Source organism: Ictidomys tridecemlineatus, chromosome 4, assembly GCF_052094955.1.
Source record: "Ictidomys tridecemlineatus isolate mIctTri1 chromosome 4, mIctTri1.hap1, whole genome shotgun sequence".
NCBI classification, from domain to species: Eukaryota; Metazoa; Chordata; class Mammalia; order Rodentia; family Sciuridae; genus Ictidomys; species Ictidomys tridecemlineatus.
The window spans coordinates 94245198-94260491 of NC_135480.1; the positions used below are offsets into that span (position 1 = coordinate 94245198).

The 15294-nt window shown below is 32.5% G+C and overlaps 1 protein-coding gene across 5 annotated transcripts in view; it reads right to left on the bottom strand.

The window, feature by feature from the left end:
* Positions 1-15294, bottom strand: part of Arhgap20 (Rho GTPase activating protein 20) — a 120804-nt gene that overhangs the window by 39834 nt on the left and 65676 nt on the right. For 4 of the 5 annotated variants that reach the window (XM_078046968.1, XM_078046966.1, XM_078046967.1 and 1 more), the window contains exons 3-4: positions 9059-9223; positions 3436-3585 (exon numbers count right to left, since the gene is read on the bottom strand). In XM_078046968.1, the coding sequence (XP_077903094.1) occupies positions 3436-3585; positions 9059-9223 (315 nt within the window). Of the gene's footprint in view, positions 1-1455; positions 1576-3435; positions 3586-9058; positions 9224-15294 lie in introns of those variants that run through there. The other variant, XM_040285175.2, reaches the window with a different exon arrangement.

Below are 15294 nucleotides of genomic sequence, written 5' to 3' on the forward strand. Positions count from 1 at the left end.
AAAGAATATCTTTATTTTACTATCACTTTTGAGGAATATTTTTGCTGGATATTATATACTAGGTTAAAGTTTTCTCTCCCAATACTTGAAAGACTGAAAAATTCAACACTTGAAGTTGGTTTTTAACTATCCTCTGACCTCCATAGTTTCTAATGAAAAGTCTACAATAATTCAAATTGTTATTCTCCATATGTAATATATTGTTTTTCTCTGACTACTTTCAGGATTTTCTGAGTACTTTCTCAGATATTTGATTTATAGTCCTTTGTCTATAATGATGACAAGATGTAGTTTTCTTCTGTGCTCTGTACTTATGTACTCCGGAGTTCACTGAACTTAAGAAATCTGTACATTTACTCTTTTACCAAATTTGGGAGGTTTTTAACCATTATTTCTTCAAGTATTTCTTCTCCATTCCTTCTCTTTCCTCTTTCTGGAATTCCAATTACTTGTATATTATACCATTTTATGCCATCCCACAAGTCCCTGATACATTTTCCATTTTTTTAAAAAAGTTTTGGTTTCTCTGATCTTCATATTGTACAATTTGAATTGATGCATCTTCAAATTCACTGACTGTCATTTCCATTCTTAAGTAAGGCCATACAGAAGATTTTTATTTAAGATTTTATAGTTTTAAAATTTTTTTCTTTTAACATTTTTTTAGTTTTCAACATTTTATTTATTTATATGTGGTGCTGAGAATTGAACCTAGGCCCTCATATGTGCGAGGCAAGTGCTCTATCACTGAGCCACAACCCCAGCCTAAGATGTTATAGTTTTTAATTTCAGATTTTTTCATTTGACCCTTTAAAAATATTTCCTATCTCTCTGCCAAGATTTCTTATCTTTTAATTACTGTCAACTGGATTCTCTATTTACCTACCATGCTAAGGTGTTAAATTCTTTTCTGGTAATTTAATATATGGGTCCATCTAAAAGTTGGCTTCTTGATTATTTTTTCTCATTCCTTGTTATTTATATGTCAAGGAATTTTAGATTGGATTCTGGACATTGTGAATGCTTTGTTTCAGAGATTGCATTCTATTATATTTTCAAAACAGTGTTGATATTTCTGTTTTAGCAGATATTTAATTTGATCAGGTTAAGTTACAAGCTCTATCCCACCTGTGATGGTCAGCAGCTCAGTTCAATTCTTTTAGTTTCAAGCTGCTCTCTATGTATCCCATGCATGTAGGGTCCAGCAATTAGCTAGATGTTTGGAGGGCATCTGTACACAGAATGTGGAGCTTTCTTTTTCTGACATGCTTCTTTTTGAGTCCCCTCACACCCCACTTTTCACTCACTTTTCATTAGTTGTACTGACTTAGACTCTGTACTCTGTCTGCTTCTTCAGGCAAATAAGATTGTGGGGTTTTGTAAGTTTTAGCTACCCTGCATCACAGTGTGAGTGCAGCATGCCCTAGACTAAAGCCTTAAAAGTGGGAAACTCACCGAGTGTTGGTGGCTTCTTTGAAGTTTCAATTCCTCTCCAAAATCTCCCAAGTTTTGTCCACTCTCCAGAACCCTTAGGTAGTTGTTGTTGTTTGTACTTTGTTCAGATTTTACAGTTATCTGTAGGGTGGTCAGTCTGTTAAGATCTCACTCTGCCATACTGGAGGTAGAACTCCTCAACACTTCTTTTTAAATAAACTTAATTTTGAAATAATTTTAGATATACAGAAAAGTTACATATATATAAGAGTACTTGTATACTTCTCACCCAGATTCAGTTTCCTGGAATGTTATCTTCTTACATTATCATGGCCCATTTGTCAAAGCTAAGAAATATTGGTACCTACTATATAAGCTAAACTCTTGACTTTGACTTTATTCAGATGTTACCAGTTTTTTTCTTTTAATTAGGGACCTTTTTCTGTTCTGGAGCCAATTTATTACATTTAGTTCTTATGTCCTGTTAGTGAATGGTCTAGGCAAACTTCTCTATCTTTCCTGTTTCTGACCTTGACTATTTTGAGAAGAACTGGTCAGGTATACTATTAAAACCTTCCTCAATTTGTGGTTGTTGGAGGTTTCCTCATAAGATTAGGGTTATGGGTTTTGGGTGGGAGGGGAGAATACCACAGAGGTAAATTATTCTTCTTTTACATTATTATATTAAGGGGTACATGACATCCACATAATACCACTGGTGATGCTAATCTTTGTCACTTGGTAAACGAACCATAGTTTGAGCAACACAGTATATATAAAACATGTTTTCACATTCTCCCTTCTTAAAATGAAATTTAATGAAAATTATTTGATTAAAAACATCATGTAGATACTCCTTACTTGAAATTTCTCTTTTTAACTTTTAACTCCAAAGAGATTAAACAATAGAAAATGATAGTATCTACAGAAATCTGTCATGGGAAAGAAGATATGCAGAGAATGATACAAACACATGCCTCTTCCAAATAAGTTCTTAAAATCTGTGGTAGGCCAATAGTGCATAACAGAATTTAATGGCATGCCTAGCCCTTATTAGAAGAACAACAGCTTGGAAATTTTTAGCAATCTGGATTCAGGATGATACCCAAGTAGTTTGCTAGTAGTGGGAAGATAAAAAGAATGAAAATCCTCATATACATTTGATGAACAATATCTCTAAGTGTAAAATAAACATTGGAGTTGAGGTGCAACCACTGAATATCATGGGTGTGAGAGTTTTGGTATATTCACCTTGAACTAAAAAGTACCCTCTAAGCATGTTCAGGATAGGAGGACAAATATTCTGTATGCTATATATTCTCCAACCACCCCATCCCTACCTAGGAATGAGTCTTGGGAAACTAATTTGTCACATCTTTACAGATAACAAATCAAAACCAGACACACGATTCAAGAAACTCAGTATTTCATTATGTCATTTTTATTTGTATAATAAACATACTATTCCCTTACAAAATCTGGGAGTACAAACCCATATTCAAACTTAATTGTACTATTTTATAAAACTTGATTCTGTTCTGTGAAGATCTGTTTCAGTGGTTTGAAAGATTGTTTTTACATATTGAGCTTTTGAAACGCATCAAACAACTAGACCCTAGGTAAAAGAGATATTGGACCTAGGAGCTTCCTAAAAATCTGACTCTCTTATTCCACTTCCCATTCCTGGAAGTTCCTTTCTTTCCATTTGTTTCAGTAAAACCCCTTTAAAATCACTGGTGAAATCAAGGTAAATGACTCTAAGAGTTTCTGGTATTTATAATTTTCATATGTTGTAATCAAAAGGTCATTAGGTAAAACACAAGACACAGAAGAAGTATTTTTGTTGGATGTTTGTGTCACAAAAGACATTGACTAAACAATCAGAATAAAATATTTTCCTTTAAAAATCCAGGCAACAAAATGATTAAATTGTTTCTGTCATCCTAGACATCATTACCGTAGCTAAGCCAGGCAAAAATAGGACAGTGAGATGGTTCTTACCTGAAAGTGGCCACAAAGTTCACTGTGGGCCAGCCCAGGACAAAGGATTTCATGGCATTGGTGTTACCTTCTCCCACTTCATCCACACAGCTTGCTGTCCACATATCAGTTAATTTAATTTTATTTTTTATCTTAAAGTTATTATTATATCTAGAGAGAGAAAAAAATAAAACAGGACTTCTCATTATTTTCTTCAAATTTCACAGGAGCTTCTGTACTTGTTATAAGAGGACATTTCTACTTATCACAGGCAAAGAATGTCTTATTGTTTTTATCTTTAGCACTTAGCACAGTGAACTGTGACATGCTTAGCTACCTAGGCCCATGAAACAGGCTTTGAAATATTTGGTGATACATTTAGTAGGTGTATTTTTAATATATTTTTTCTTTTTAAATTAGCTACTTCATTTTTCTATATGTTAAGTGTTGTATTTGGATCAAAACCCTACTTTAAATGTACTGCTATTACCAAAATTAGTTCATTTATTATTTGTATCTTGCTTACTTTAAAAAAATATTTGAGTGGCTCGTGAGTTATAAAAATGTTTATACAATTATGGCACATAAGAACCTGGAATTAGAGTAATTTTTAACTAAATGGCTGCAAGACTTTCTAGTCTTTAAAAGTGTAAGTTGTTTTAAATTTCCTCACTTATGATTCTGCTTAAGCATTTTCCTTTATAATCTGGCAAAACTGAATAAATATAGGCTAAAATCAGAACCTACACTAGAAAAGAAAAAAGAATGAAGTTGACACAGTTAACGCTCATCTCCAGGAACCTAGAAGATGACCTATTTTAAGTCACCAGTAAAACTGCTTTTAGATAATTTCAATTGTATCTCCCTTAGACCTCTGATACCACCATATCTTTTGACTTAATTGATAGATTTAATACTCATAATAGATCTGAGACTTAAGTAGTTGGAAAGCACTGAGAAGGATAAAGAAAGCCCCAGGAAACTTAGAACTTTCTAGCGTCCAGAACCATTTGTGTAAATACTAAAAGTTAAAAAGAAACAAAAATACTTTATATGGAATGGTTCTAAAACTGCTCTAATATATGGAATATTTAAAGCTATAACTATTTGGTGGGATTTATACAATGAAAATGGATTTGCAGGAACTATACATAAAGACTAACCTAAATTCTAAGCCTCATTTATGCTTCCCTTTGGGTACAATACCTTTGTGATTTGAGATAAATGGCTTCTTTAAATATTTTCAACCCACTGCTATGAATCTTTAATTTTTATAAAACAGATCTGATTACAGACAAAATCTTATTTTAATAGCAATCATTTAATCATTCCCAAGCATATTTATATTTATGCTGTTAAACATAATGCATCTATGAAAAGCCTTAAAACTGAACATGGATGTGAGAATCTTTCCATTAAATTTCCTATAGCTTTTCTCTCTTTGGCCTACTTTTTTTTTTTTTTGGTCTTTCCAAAGATATAAGGCTTTCTGATGAGACTGTGTGTGCTTATTATAGTGATAGGAGACAAATCTCACAAACATTTGTGGATATAAAGCTGAAGGGATTAGCTTGTAGGTATTTAAAACAAGTCTTCCAATAAAGCTTTATATTGAAATGGTTGGTACTGGCATCATAGTGTTCTTCCAAGTTTTCATTCTCAATCTCTAACAGTATTAGACTACAAAAATTAATCTGAATCCAACTTGAACTGGCTCCTAAATTATTATTTATTATCTCCCTTAGTACCATTTTGATAAAAGTATAAATCTAATAGTAACTGGCTGAAAACACAAAACAACCCTCTCAAATCAATTCCTTATTTCTCTATTACTATAAAATTAAGATGGCAAGCATACCTTGTTTTCCTACCCTCTGACTTTTATACTGGAATACACAGGTTTCTATGAAGATTCTCCCCTCATTATAAAATATAGATGTGTTATAGTCATATTTTGGGATAAAATCATGATATAGTCTATAACTATCTAATGGTAACTTTAGTGATAATGAATCAATAATCAAGACTTTTGTTAAATATCCTTTTATCTAAACAGAACTCATGGCTTATCATTTGATTAGGAAATGAAAGGACTAGAGATAGCTTAATTGTGTGTGAGGTCATTTCTTTTCTAAAAATTACTCATGGTTGTTTTTAGCTATTAACATAACATCCTCCTCCTTGTAAATATTTTCATGTTTGTAAACACATCCTGTTTTTAAAAATGAAAAGCTACAATTTTATTAGAAAAATAACTTATTTATCTTTCTAGTGAATTTTAAAAAATGGATTTTAGGGTCCATTTGGCTTTAATACTTGTTCTAATTTTGTAAAAAAAATGACAATAACCTCAAAATAATTCTCTGCTAATATTATCACAACATCCAGCACAAAATGGAACACATATAATACTTCAGCAAATAAAAGAAAGCACTTAAACTCTCCAATTTACTTACTAAAATTCACCTAGTGTGATTAAATAAGTAAGTGGCAGCTAAGCAATAATTTATCCCACTTGCATTTATTTCTATAAGCTCAACCTAACAACTGAAATAAGTTTTCAAATAAAGCCTAAAGATGAACTAATATGAAACCCAAGGTCTCCCTTTAATCAAAAGTACAAAGCATCAAATACTGTCTTAGATTATTGCAACAAATTAAATGATCCAGGGTACCACCTAATCCTTCATCCAAGAATGAAAGGTGATAGGACAGACATATGTTTGGCATTACAGGGGGATATTTCTTCCTGGTACTGATTATTTTAGAAAAAAAATAAATTCATATTAAAATGGATCTGTGAATACATCTACATGTTTGCTATGGGAAATAATCATATAAGTAATTTCCTGAAAAATTGTAGATAAAATATTTTCAAAGTGGCAGGATTCCATAATAATAATTATTTCCTCAAATATCTATGCTGTGATTCAAGGGTATTGGGTTCTGCTAAAAAATGAAATAACTTAAGATAACTCATGCTTTTAAAAAACTTTGATGGATATGTAAAATACTTACAATAATTTTTTATGAACCAAATCTCTTAAATAACAGCATTTAAATTAACTGATAGTTTGTTACTTCATAAAAACATTTAAGTGAACCCACAGAGTCATCTTGAAAGCATTATGTAGATAAAACATGGTATAAACCTTACATGAGAAAGGTTTTTTAAAAAAATTTTTTTAGTTGTCAATGGACTTAATATTTTTATTTATTTATATGCAGTGCTGAGAATCAAACCCTCACACATAGGCAAGCACTCTACCAACTGAGTAACAACCCCAGCCCAGTTTTTTTTTTTTTTTTTGATTGTAGCTCAGCGGTAGCACACTTGTCTGCCATCTGTGAGGCACTAGGTTCAATCCTCAGCACCACATAAACATAAATAAATAAAGGTATTGTGTTCATCTAAATTAAAAAATATTTTAAAAAACAAAAACTCAGCTATAGAAGTAGATTATGGACATAGATGTTGCCAATGTATCTAAGAATAGTAATTTTCTAATAGAAAAGAAACTAACAGGCTTTTAGCAAAACATAAGATACATAAAACCATTTAAATGTTTGCAATACAACAATAGATAACTTCAGGTAAGAAAACAAAGGTCCCCTTCTCTGAATATTATCATAATTTCTAAGAGAATAATAATCCAAAAAAGGCACAGGAAAATACATTTCTTCCTAACAACCAAGTGTATGTTACAAATAAATAACTCTGGGACCCCAGACTTAAAAAATTTGGTTATTTTAGGTTTTTGATATCTGCTTACAGGGTAAGCACAGGTCGGGCACCTAATAAGTACAACGTGGTCAAGTAGAAGGAACTAGCTGCTAGAATTAAGGCCTACATTCAAATCCCATCTGTGAGAACTCCTGGTATGTGACAAACCTTCCTGAGCTTTAGTGTCTGATATCTAAAACAACTCTTAGGTTGGGGAATTATTAGGAAAATTAAATTATACCTCTGTGATTCTCCTATTGTAATACCTAGCATATAGAATCATCTAATTAAATTTAAATAAAGGCATGATATATAATCTACATTTTAAAAAATGATTTGTTTTTCTTTTAATAGAATCAAGTGTACCTAGTGCAAAGGTTGGATAAGGAGACTTTTCTTTCTCTATATTACTCATAACATCATATTCATTTCCAAAGCTATAGGCATTACTTCTATTTAAAACATTCTGAAAGTCTTATCTTTATTTTTGCTTTGAGTTTTTAAAAAATATTTGAACAGTTCAGTAAACCTTATATACCATTTTTTTTTACTAGATAGGTGTTTAGCTGGAACATTTAACTCATCACAAAGGAAAGACTAATTATGAAAGAACTATACAGTTGTAAAATCTTCTAGCAAATTCAGAAAAATACACTGGTTCAAAGATGGACTTTGAAATAAAATAGACCTATGTTCAAATGTGGTCTCAACTAATTACTAAATTTTTAATACTAGGAAAGTCACTTAGCTTCTCTGACTATATCAATTGCTTTGTAAAATGAGGAAAGTAATATCTCAGGGTAGTTATAAAGATTAAAGTATTTGTAATAATATCCAACATACAATAAGATCCATGCTATTTTTCATTGTTAATACCACTCCAATTAAATATAATGTTTTGCCAAATTAAATACTTCTCTACCATGCCTTATTTATGACATAGCATAACTTAGGTGTTAGAGTATTGGTAGTAAAAATAAAGTGTTTACTATTTTCTAGTGACTAAAAATCTGAGTATTGATTTATTAAAATGCCATTTGTTTTTCATGATGTTTCACAACTCATAAGAATGAGGGATGGAGGAATTAGCAGCTACCACCTTTTAGGCTAGGTGTTAATTGCACTGGCATGTAGCATTGAGCAATAGATGAGTTCTCTTGGGTACCTCTAAGGCATACTTGAAATATTGTATCCTTAATTGTCATCTCCAGAGATAATGTCCTCATTATCTCTCATTGGGACTACAATAACCTCTGTCTAGTCTATTTGCTTCCACTCTTGCCTGTCTTCCAACCTAACATGAGCAAGTATATAAAAAATATCACATTACGACTGCAGAAGAAAACCAAATTCCTTATATCCTTCATGGTTCCAAACCTCCCTGCTTCTTGATACACCCTCATATAGTTGCCATATCTACTACACTAAGGTTGGTCTCTGTTGCTAGTAGCATACATTATAAATGATGGTACATCACTTCCAAAAGATCTTTCACCCTAAAGTAGGCAACTGATCATATTATGAGTAGCACTGGGGAAAGGCTCATGTGGAAAGGAATCCAAACCTATCCTATTTTCTTCACAGTACTAATCATAATTTGTAATTCCCCCCATACATATAAAAATATAAGCTTTCACATTAGAATGTAAGCTTCAAAAGGGACAATACCCACCACATTCTTCACTGTGTCTTCTATATTTATTCAGGGTGTGGCACAAAGAGGATCTAAATGAACATATTTTTAATGAAGAAGCAATGGAAACTTTTTTTCAGAAACAAAACAAACATAAAACTCACTTCAGATATTAGCTACGGTAATAGAGACCAGATATTCTTACTGTAAGCACTGAATAGAAAGGGTATGTTAGTGGAAATGCAGTTGTATAATGATATGTGGGACAGAGTATGCAATATACTTACTTGATTTTGGCCACAACAAACAGATCATTGAATAGAAAAAGATGCCTCTCCTGCCTCTGCAGGCCTCTTTTGAGTTCTGCCCGACCATCAATTAGCAGAGTCCTACTGGAGCACATAAATGATGACAGAAATGCACATGTGTCAACACTAGCAGAAGGACTTTCCCTGTAACAGATTACATGACACAGATAAGTTAGTCAAATGATCAACTACAGGACTAAGTTTTATGAAAATAAAATTTATAGTTGGTCAAGAAATATAAAACAGTGAAATATTTTTTCATGCAATAGCATAGTGTTCTCAATGGTCCCCTAGCCTATTCTCTACACAGCAAACTTTAATACTTCATCAAAACATTTTGAAACATAAAGAAAAGTTGAAATAGTTTTACAATAAACACAAGTAAACCTCAACCTTGATTTTATCATTATACACGTAATCCAACTATTTATTCATTTAATCATTTTATTTTGGCATGTCAGTGTTAACTGCATAAAGCAGTTCATATCCCCCTACATACTTTAGCATGCATATCACTAATTAGAGGCTCAATATTTATTTAGAATTTTTCTCTTGCTATAAAACTTATCCAATGAAATGCACAAATGTATAAACCAAGTATATATTCTGACAAATGAATTCACTTGTGTAACCTAAATTCCTATCATGGTAAATGAAACTATCACTCCAAAAATTTCCCTTTAGTTCTTTGTCAGTTATTATATAAATTAGCCCAGGATAGCCTCCATGTATTGACCCTTGGGTTATTTATTTCTTTACTGCAGGTTGAGGCCAGCTTGCTCAAATGCTCATTAATGCCAAATCCAAATTTCTACGTACTTGATTATTTCAAAAACAGTTTAAAATGAGCAGATTTTTAGCCACTACTAGCCTGCCTGCTCTGTATAGCCAATGTTTGCTGGACAATGTAACAGAGTCTGTGGTTACAAGACCCTAAGTTGCTACTACTCTTGAGCTCTCTGATTCCTTCCAAGCTATTAACATCACCTGAATAACTAATCTCCAGAGACAACCTCTCTAATCCTCTTCTTCCTCATGAATTCCCTTGTCCTCCTTTCTTTCTGGATAATGATTTCTTGCCATAAGTCTCTAGACAGTTTCATTATGTGAGGAACTTCCTTTCTTATGCAAGCCTGTCCCATGTTCCCTGATCATCCTTTGGTACTGGGAAATGAACCTACTGGTACTCTGCCACTGAGCTACATCCTCAATCCTTTTTATTTTGAAACAAGTTGCACTAAGTTTCTGAGGATGGCCTTGAACTTGAAATCCTCCTATTTCAGCTTCCTGAGTTGTTGTAATTATAGGCATGTGTCACTGTGTCTGGCCCATGGACATATCTTTTTAGCTGACTAGCACCCAATCCTTCAAACTCCTTACACACCAGTCAATCCCGACTCCATCACTCCAGACACAACCACTCTTCTGATTCTTCCTCCCAACTGAAGATTAGTTGTAACTGTTCTCAAATTTTATAAAATGACAGCACAGTCTATCTTCCTTTGTGTAAGATATCTTGTAATTGTGTTTTTGGGATTTATTCATGTTACATTTATCAATAATCCACTAAATGATTTTACTTAATCCTATTCAATGTATAACTAAACCAGATTTTATCTATTCTCCTATTAATTAACACCTAGCTGTTTCCAGTTTTTAACCATTATGAATAAAATTGCTACTAAATGTTACACTGGTCTTTTTTGTGATGTATGTTTTCATTTCTCCTGGGTAAATACCTCAGAGTGGAATTACTGGGTCATAGAATAGAGTCTATTTTTAATATCAGAAGAAATGTCAGTTTGTTTCCCAAAGTGTAAACCATTTTGTATTCTTAGAAATACTACAGGAGAATTCCAGTTTCTCCACAGTGTTACCTACATGCTGTGTTGTCAGTGTTTTGAATTTTAGTCAGTCTAGTGAATATATAGTAACATATCACTAAGATTTTAATTTGCATTTCTGTGATGTTGAGTTTCTTTCATGTTCTTACTGGCCATTTGTGTATCTTCCCAGTAAACTGTTATCAGATGTTTTACCCATTAAAAAATGGGGTTTGCATCTTTTTATTCTTGAAATATAGGAATTTTTGTGTATCCTAAATATCAGTCCTTTCTCAGATATTTATTTTAGAATATATTTTTTCTCGGGCTGGGGATGTGGCTCAAGCGGTAGTGTGCTCGCCTGGCACGCGTGAGGCCCGGGTTTGATCCTCAGCACCACATATAAACAAAGATGTTGTGTCTGCCGATAACTAAAAAATAAATATTAAAATTCTCTCTCTCTCTCTTTCTCTCTCTTTAAAAAAAAGAATATATTTTCTCCTAGTCTGTTCTTTGCCTATAAATTGTCTTAACTATGTTTCTGACAAAAAGTTTATAATTTTGATGAAGTTTTATCTATTTTTGCATATGGTGTTTACTTTCTATAAGTTTTCTACGAAATCTCCACTTACCCAAGAATATAATATTATATCAACATATTTATTATATTTAGTTCTTAAATGTATGATGTGTCTCAAATTAATTTTGATCATGGTATAAAGTAGGGGCTCAAGTTAATTTTGTTTTTCTATATGACAATTCCTCATTTTTAGTATCATTTGCACAAGACTTTCCCTTTCTCCATCTTAGGCAAACACCTAGTACTTGAAAGAAATTTCAGAAGTAGAGATGCAGTTGCTTTAGCATATTTATTGAAAATTAAATTATATAAAGCACATATATCATTTAACTTTAATCTTCTAGGCTTTTTATTCTGCTGCACTGATCTGCTTGTAAATTCTTACATTAGAATCAATCACACTGTTTTATTGTTTTTCTGCTGTAGATCATGAAATTAGGTAGTGTAAGACTACCATCTTTTTATTTTTTAATACTGCTTTAGGTAATTTAGGTTCTTTGCACTTTTATATACACTGTACAGATTAACAAAAATGAAGAACAACGAAAAAAAAAGCCTATAATGTTCAGAGAAGGAGAGATGAACTCAGTTTCTAATATACTGACCCTGAAGTTATCAGTAGGGTAGATAGTGAGGAATCAGGCAAGCACCTAGCATTCAGAAGAGATTCCAGAAGTAGAGATATGGATTTGGTGATCATACAGAGATTTGTAAATAAAACCATGTGAATGACTAGAATTCCCCAGGAAATAAACACAGAATAAATAAAAAAGCAGAGACACATCCCTGGGAAAACATGTAAGTAGAAGAAATGAAGGAAAGAGAACTTGTGAACAAGGTGAGGACTGGTGAATAACTTGGCAGAAACAGCCTGCTGTGTGGTGGTCTGGAGTACTGACACTGGCAGAGGGGGAATAAAAAGTTGAGGTCTGAGAAGATAAAGTTGAGGTCTGAGAAGATGTCTGGGAGAAAGTCATCAGCTGGTCATTTAGGTCTTTAAAAAAAAATTTCCAGGAGAGAGGTAAAGGTAGAACTCAAATGTCCTGGGGTCTGAGAAGAAATAGTGTACCTCTGGTGAAGAAGAAAAGGTAGGAAGAAAGAAACAATCATCCTTGAAGGTAGGTTTTATTATACCTCATTTTACAAATGCCAAGTATTAAGAGTAGCCAAAAATGCTGCACTTCGGTGAAAGTGACTTAAAAGCAAGTATGATTTTAAAACATGTACTTAAAAAATTCCACGTAGCCTTCCAAATGGGCAAATACTTTATATTGACTCAGTAACCTCCACCAATGGTTACTGAGCTCAGTGGTTTAGGACTTCATGGCCTGTGGAAGGAGAGGCTAACCCAAGTTCCCTGTCCCTCTATAAATAGCATTATATGGCAAGTAATTTGATGACCTCAATTTCCTTATCTCTAAAGTAAGGTAGTCAAACAAGGACTATAAAATCTTTAAATTCCATTTATAATTAATACATGGGACTAATTATAATAACATGTACCTGAAAGGTAAAATTAATATGGGTGATGAAAGGTAAACAGATAATGGATACCATTAACCCTCTCTGTGAGAACAATACTGTTATATGAATAAAAAAGTGTCTCCCCAAAAGCTCATGTATTAGGCAATGCAGGAATGTTATGAGGCGAAGTTATTAAATTATGAAAGCTTTAATTTTATCAGTTAATTAATCCATTTGATGGATTAATACTTTGAATGGACTACAGGGTGATAAATATAGGCATGTAGGATTGGGTTTGAATAATATGGGTCATGGTGTTTTATCTTTCCTGGACATACTAAAAGTCTGAGGATCATATATTATTGTGATAACTCTGAGATAATGCTTGAATGGCTAGATATCATTTCCTCAAGTAACCACTGTGTAATAGCCTAATGCTACATTACAATGCCTACATTACTCATCTCACTTCACCTTATCACACTGTATCATCTCACATCATTATAAGCAGTATTAAGTACAATACAAAAATATATTTTAAGGGATCACTTTCATACAACTTTTATTACAATATAGTTATTATATTTAATTATGTTATTTTGACCTCTTACTGCCTAATTTATAAATATTATAGTTATGTGTGTATAGGAAAAAAACCTAGTATATATAGGGTTCCATACTATCCATTTTTTCAAGTATCCCCTGGGGGTCTTCCATGTAGTTCCCTCATGATAAGGGAGGAACTATTGTACTTTAAGACGTTTTTAGGAAAAGAAAATCATAGAAATGAATTGACTGAAATTGACTCATTAGAGGATGGAAATACATTTTTGAGCATATCCTTATTTTGATAGTTGTACTTCAAACTGAATATTTAAGAAATAAAAATAACTTTTAGTGGGTGATAAATGTTGAATATAAAAGAATATTAATTCAATATGTTGAGATAGCTAAACTATTCAAAGGAAGTTTAAATCATCAATCATTCTATATCTGTAAATAATTCATTTAATCTGTTATGTATTAATGATTGTCTATAGAGCTTTAAAGTGCTATTCACAGTGCTGGGTCAGAATAGCAAATAAAGTAGCCAAGGTCCATGCAAAGAATTTCACCTTTTGTTCTGAGTAAGACAGGACAAGGGGACGACTCAAATGGAGAAGTGACAGAATCTATATGGTGAAGTTACTGAGGAGAGACAAGAGTATAAGCATGTAATAAATGTTTGCGTCAAGAAAAATTTCAAAGAAAATCATAGTGATGAGTTGGTTAAAATTCTTTAAATGAAAACTTATTTCAGGTTTTTTGCAACACTGTAACTTAGTGGTGAGACTAGTGATTAGAAAAGGATAATAGTTGTGAAGGTGGCAAATTGTTCTATTCTGGATATATTTCAAAGTTAGAGCTTAATAGGATTTGATGCTAGATTAATTATTGATATTAGCAAGTAGGATAGAGATAAGAAATTTGTCTTCTGACATGTTAACTTTGAAACACCTATTAGATATCAAGATGGAGACTCTAAAACTATGGAAAGAGACCAGTTCATGTAGGAAGCTGATTATAGACAGAGAATGCGTTCAGTGCTGAACCCTGAAGCATTCTAAACTTTTAGAATTCAGAAAAGGGAGAAACTAATAAATTTAGAATGAATCCTCACCCCCAGCCCAGTGAACAGAACGAAGGAGCCAAGAAGAGGAAGAGACAAGGGTGTCTAATGCTGAAGTAAGGCCAGGGAAGATGATCTGACCACTGGAACAAGCATTACAAAACTATCCAGTAATTGTAATAAGAATAATTTTTATGGGTATTTATTAAGAAATTATTTCATTTTGAGTTTATGATGGTATCAAATTTTAAGTAAGTGATGATTCTGCAAGGTTACCAGCTAACTTGCTCAAAACTCTATTCAATTTTTAGGAAAATTTGCTTATAAGATATTAAATAAAACTGGAAATATATCAAGTTTATAATTCCAAATAAATTCTTGACTTATAGACAAAAATCACTTAGTATCTCAATGCATACAAAGAAAAAGCATTTGACAAAATACAGCATCCATCTATCTTTAAAACACTAGAAAAACTAAGAATAGTAGGAACATACCTTGACAATGTAAAAGCTACACATGTTAAAGCCAAGGCCAACATCATAAAGACAAAAAACTGAAAGCATTTTCTCTAAAAACTGGAACAAGACAGGGATTCCCACTTTCACTTCTAGTCATCAACATAGTCCTTAAAACAGAGCAATTGGGCAAAAGAAAGAAATTAGAGGGATATGAATAGGAAAAAAAGAGCTCAAATTATCCCTATGTGTCAATGGTATGATCTTATATTTAAGACCCC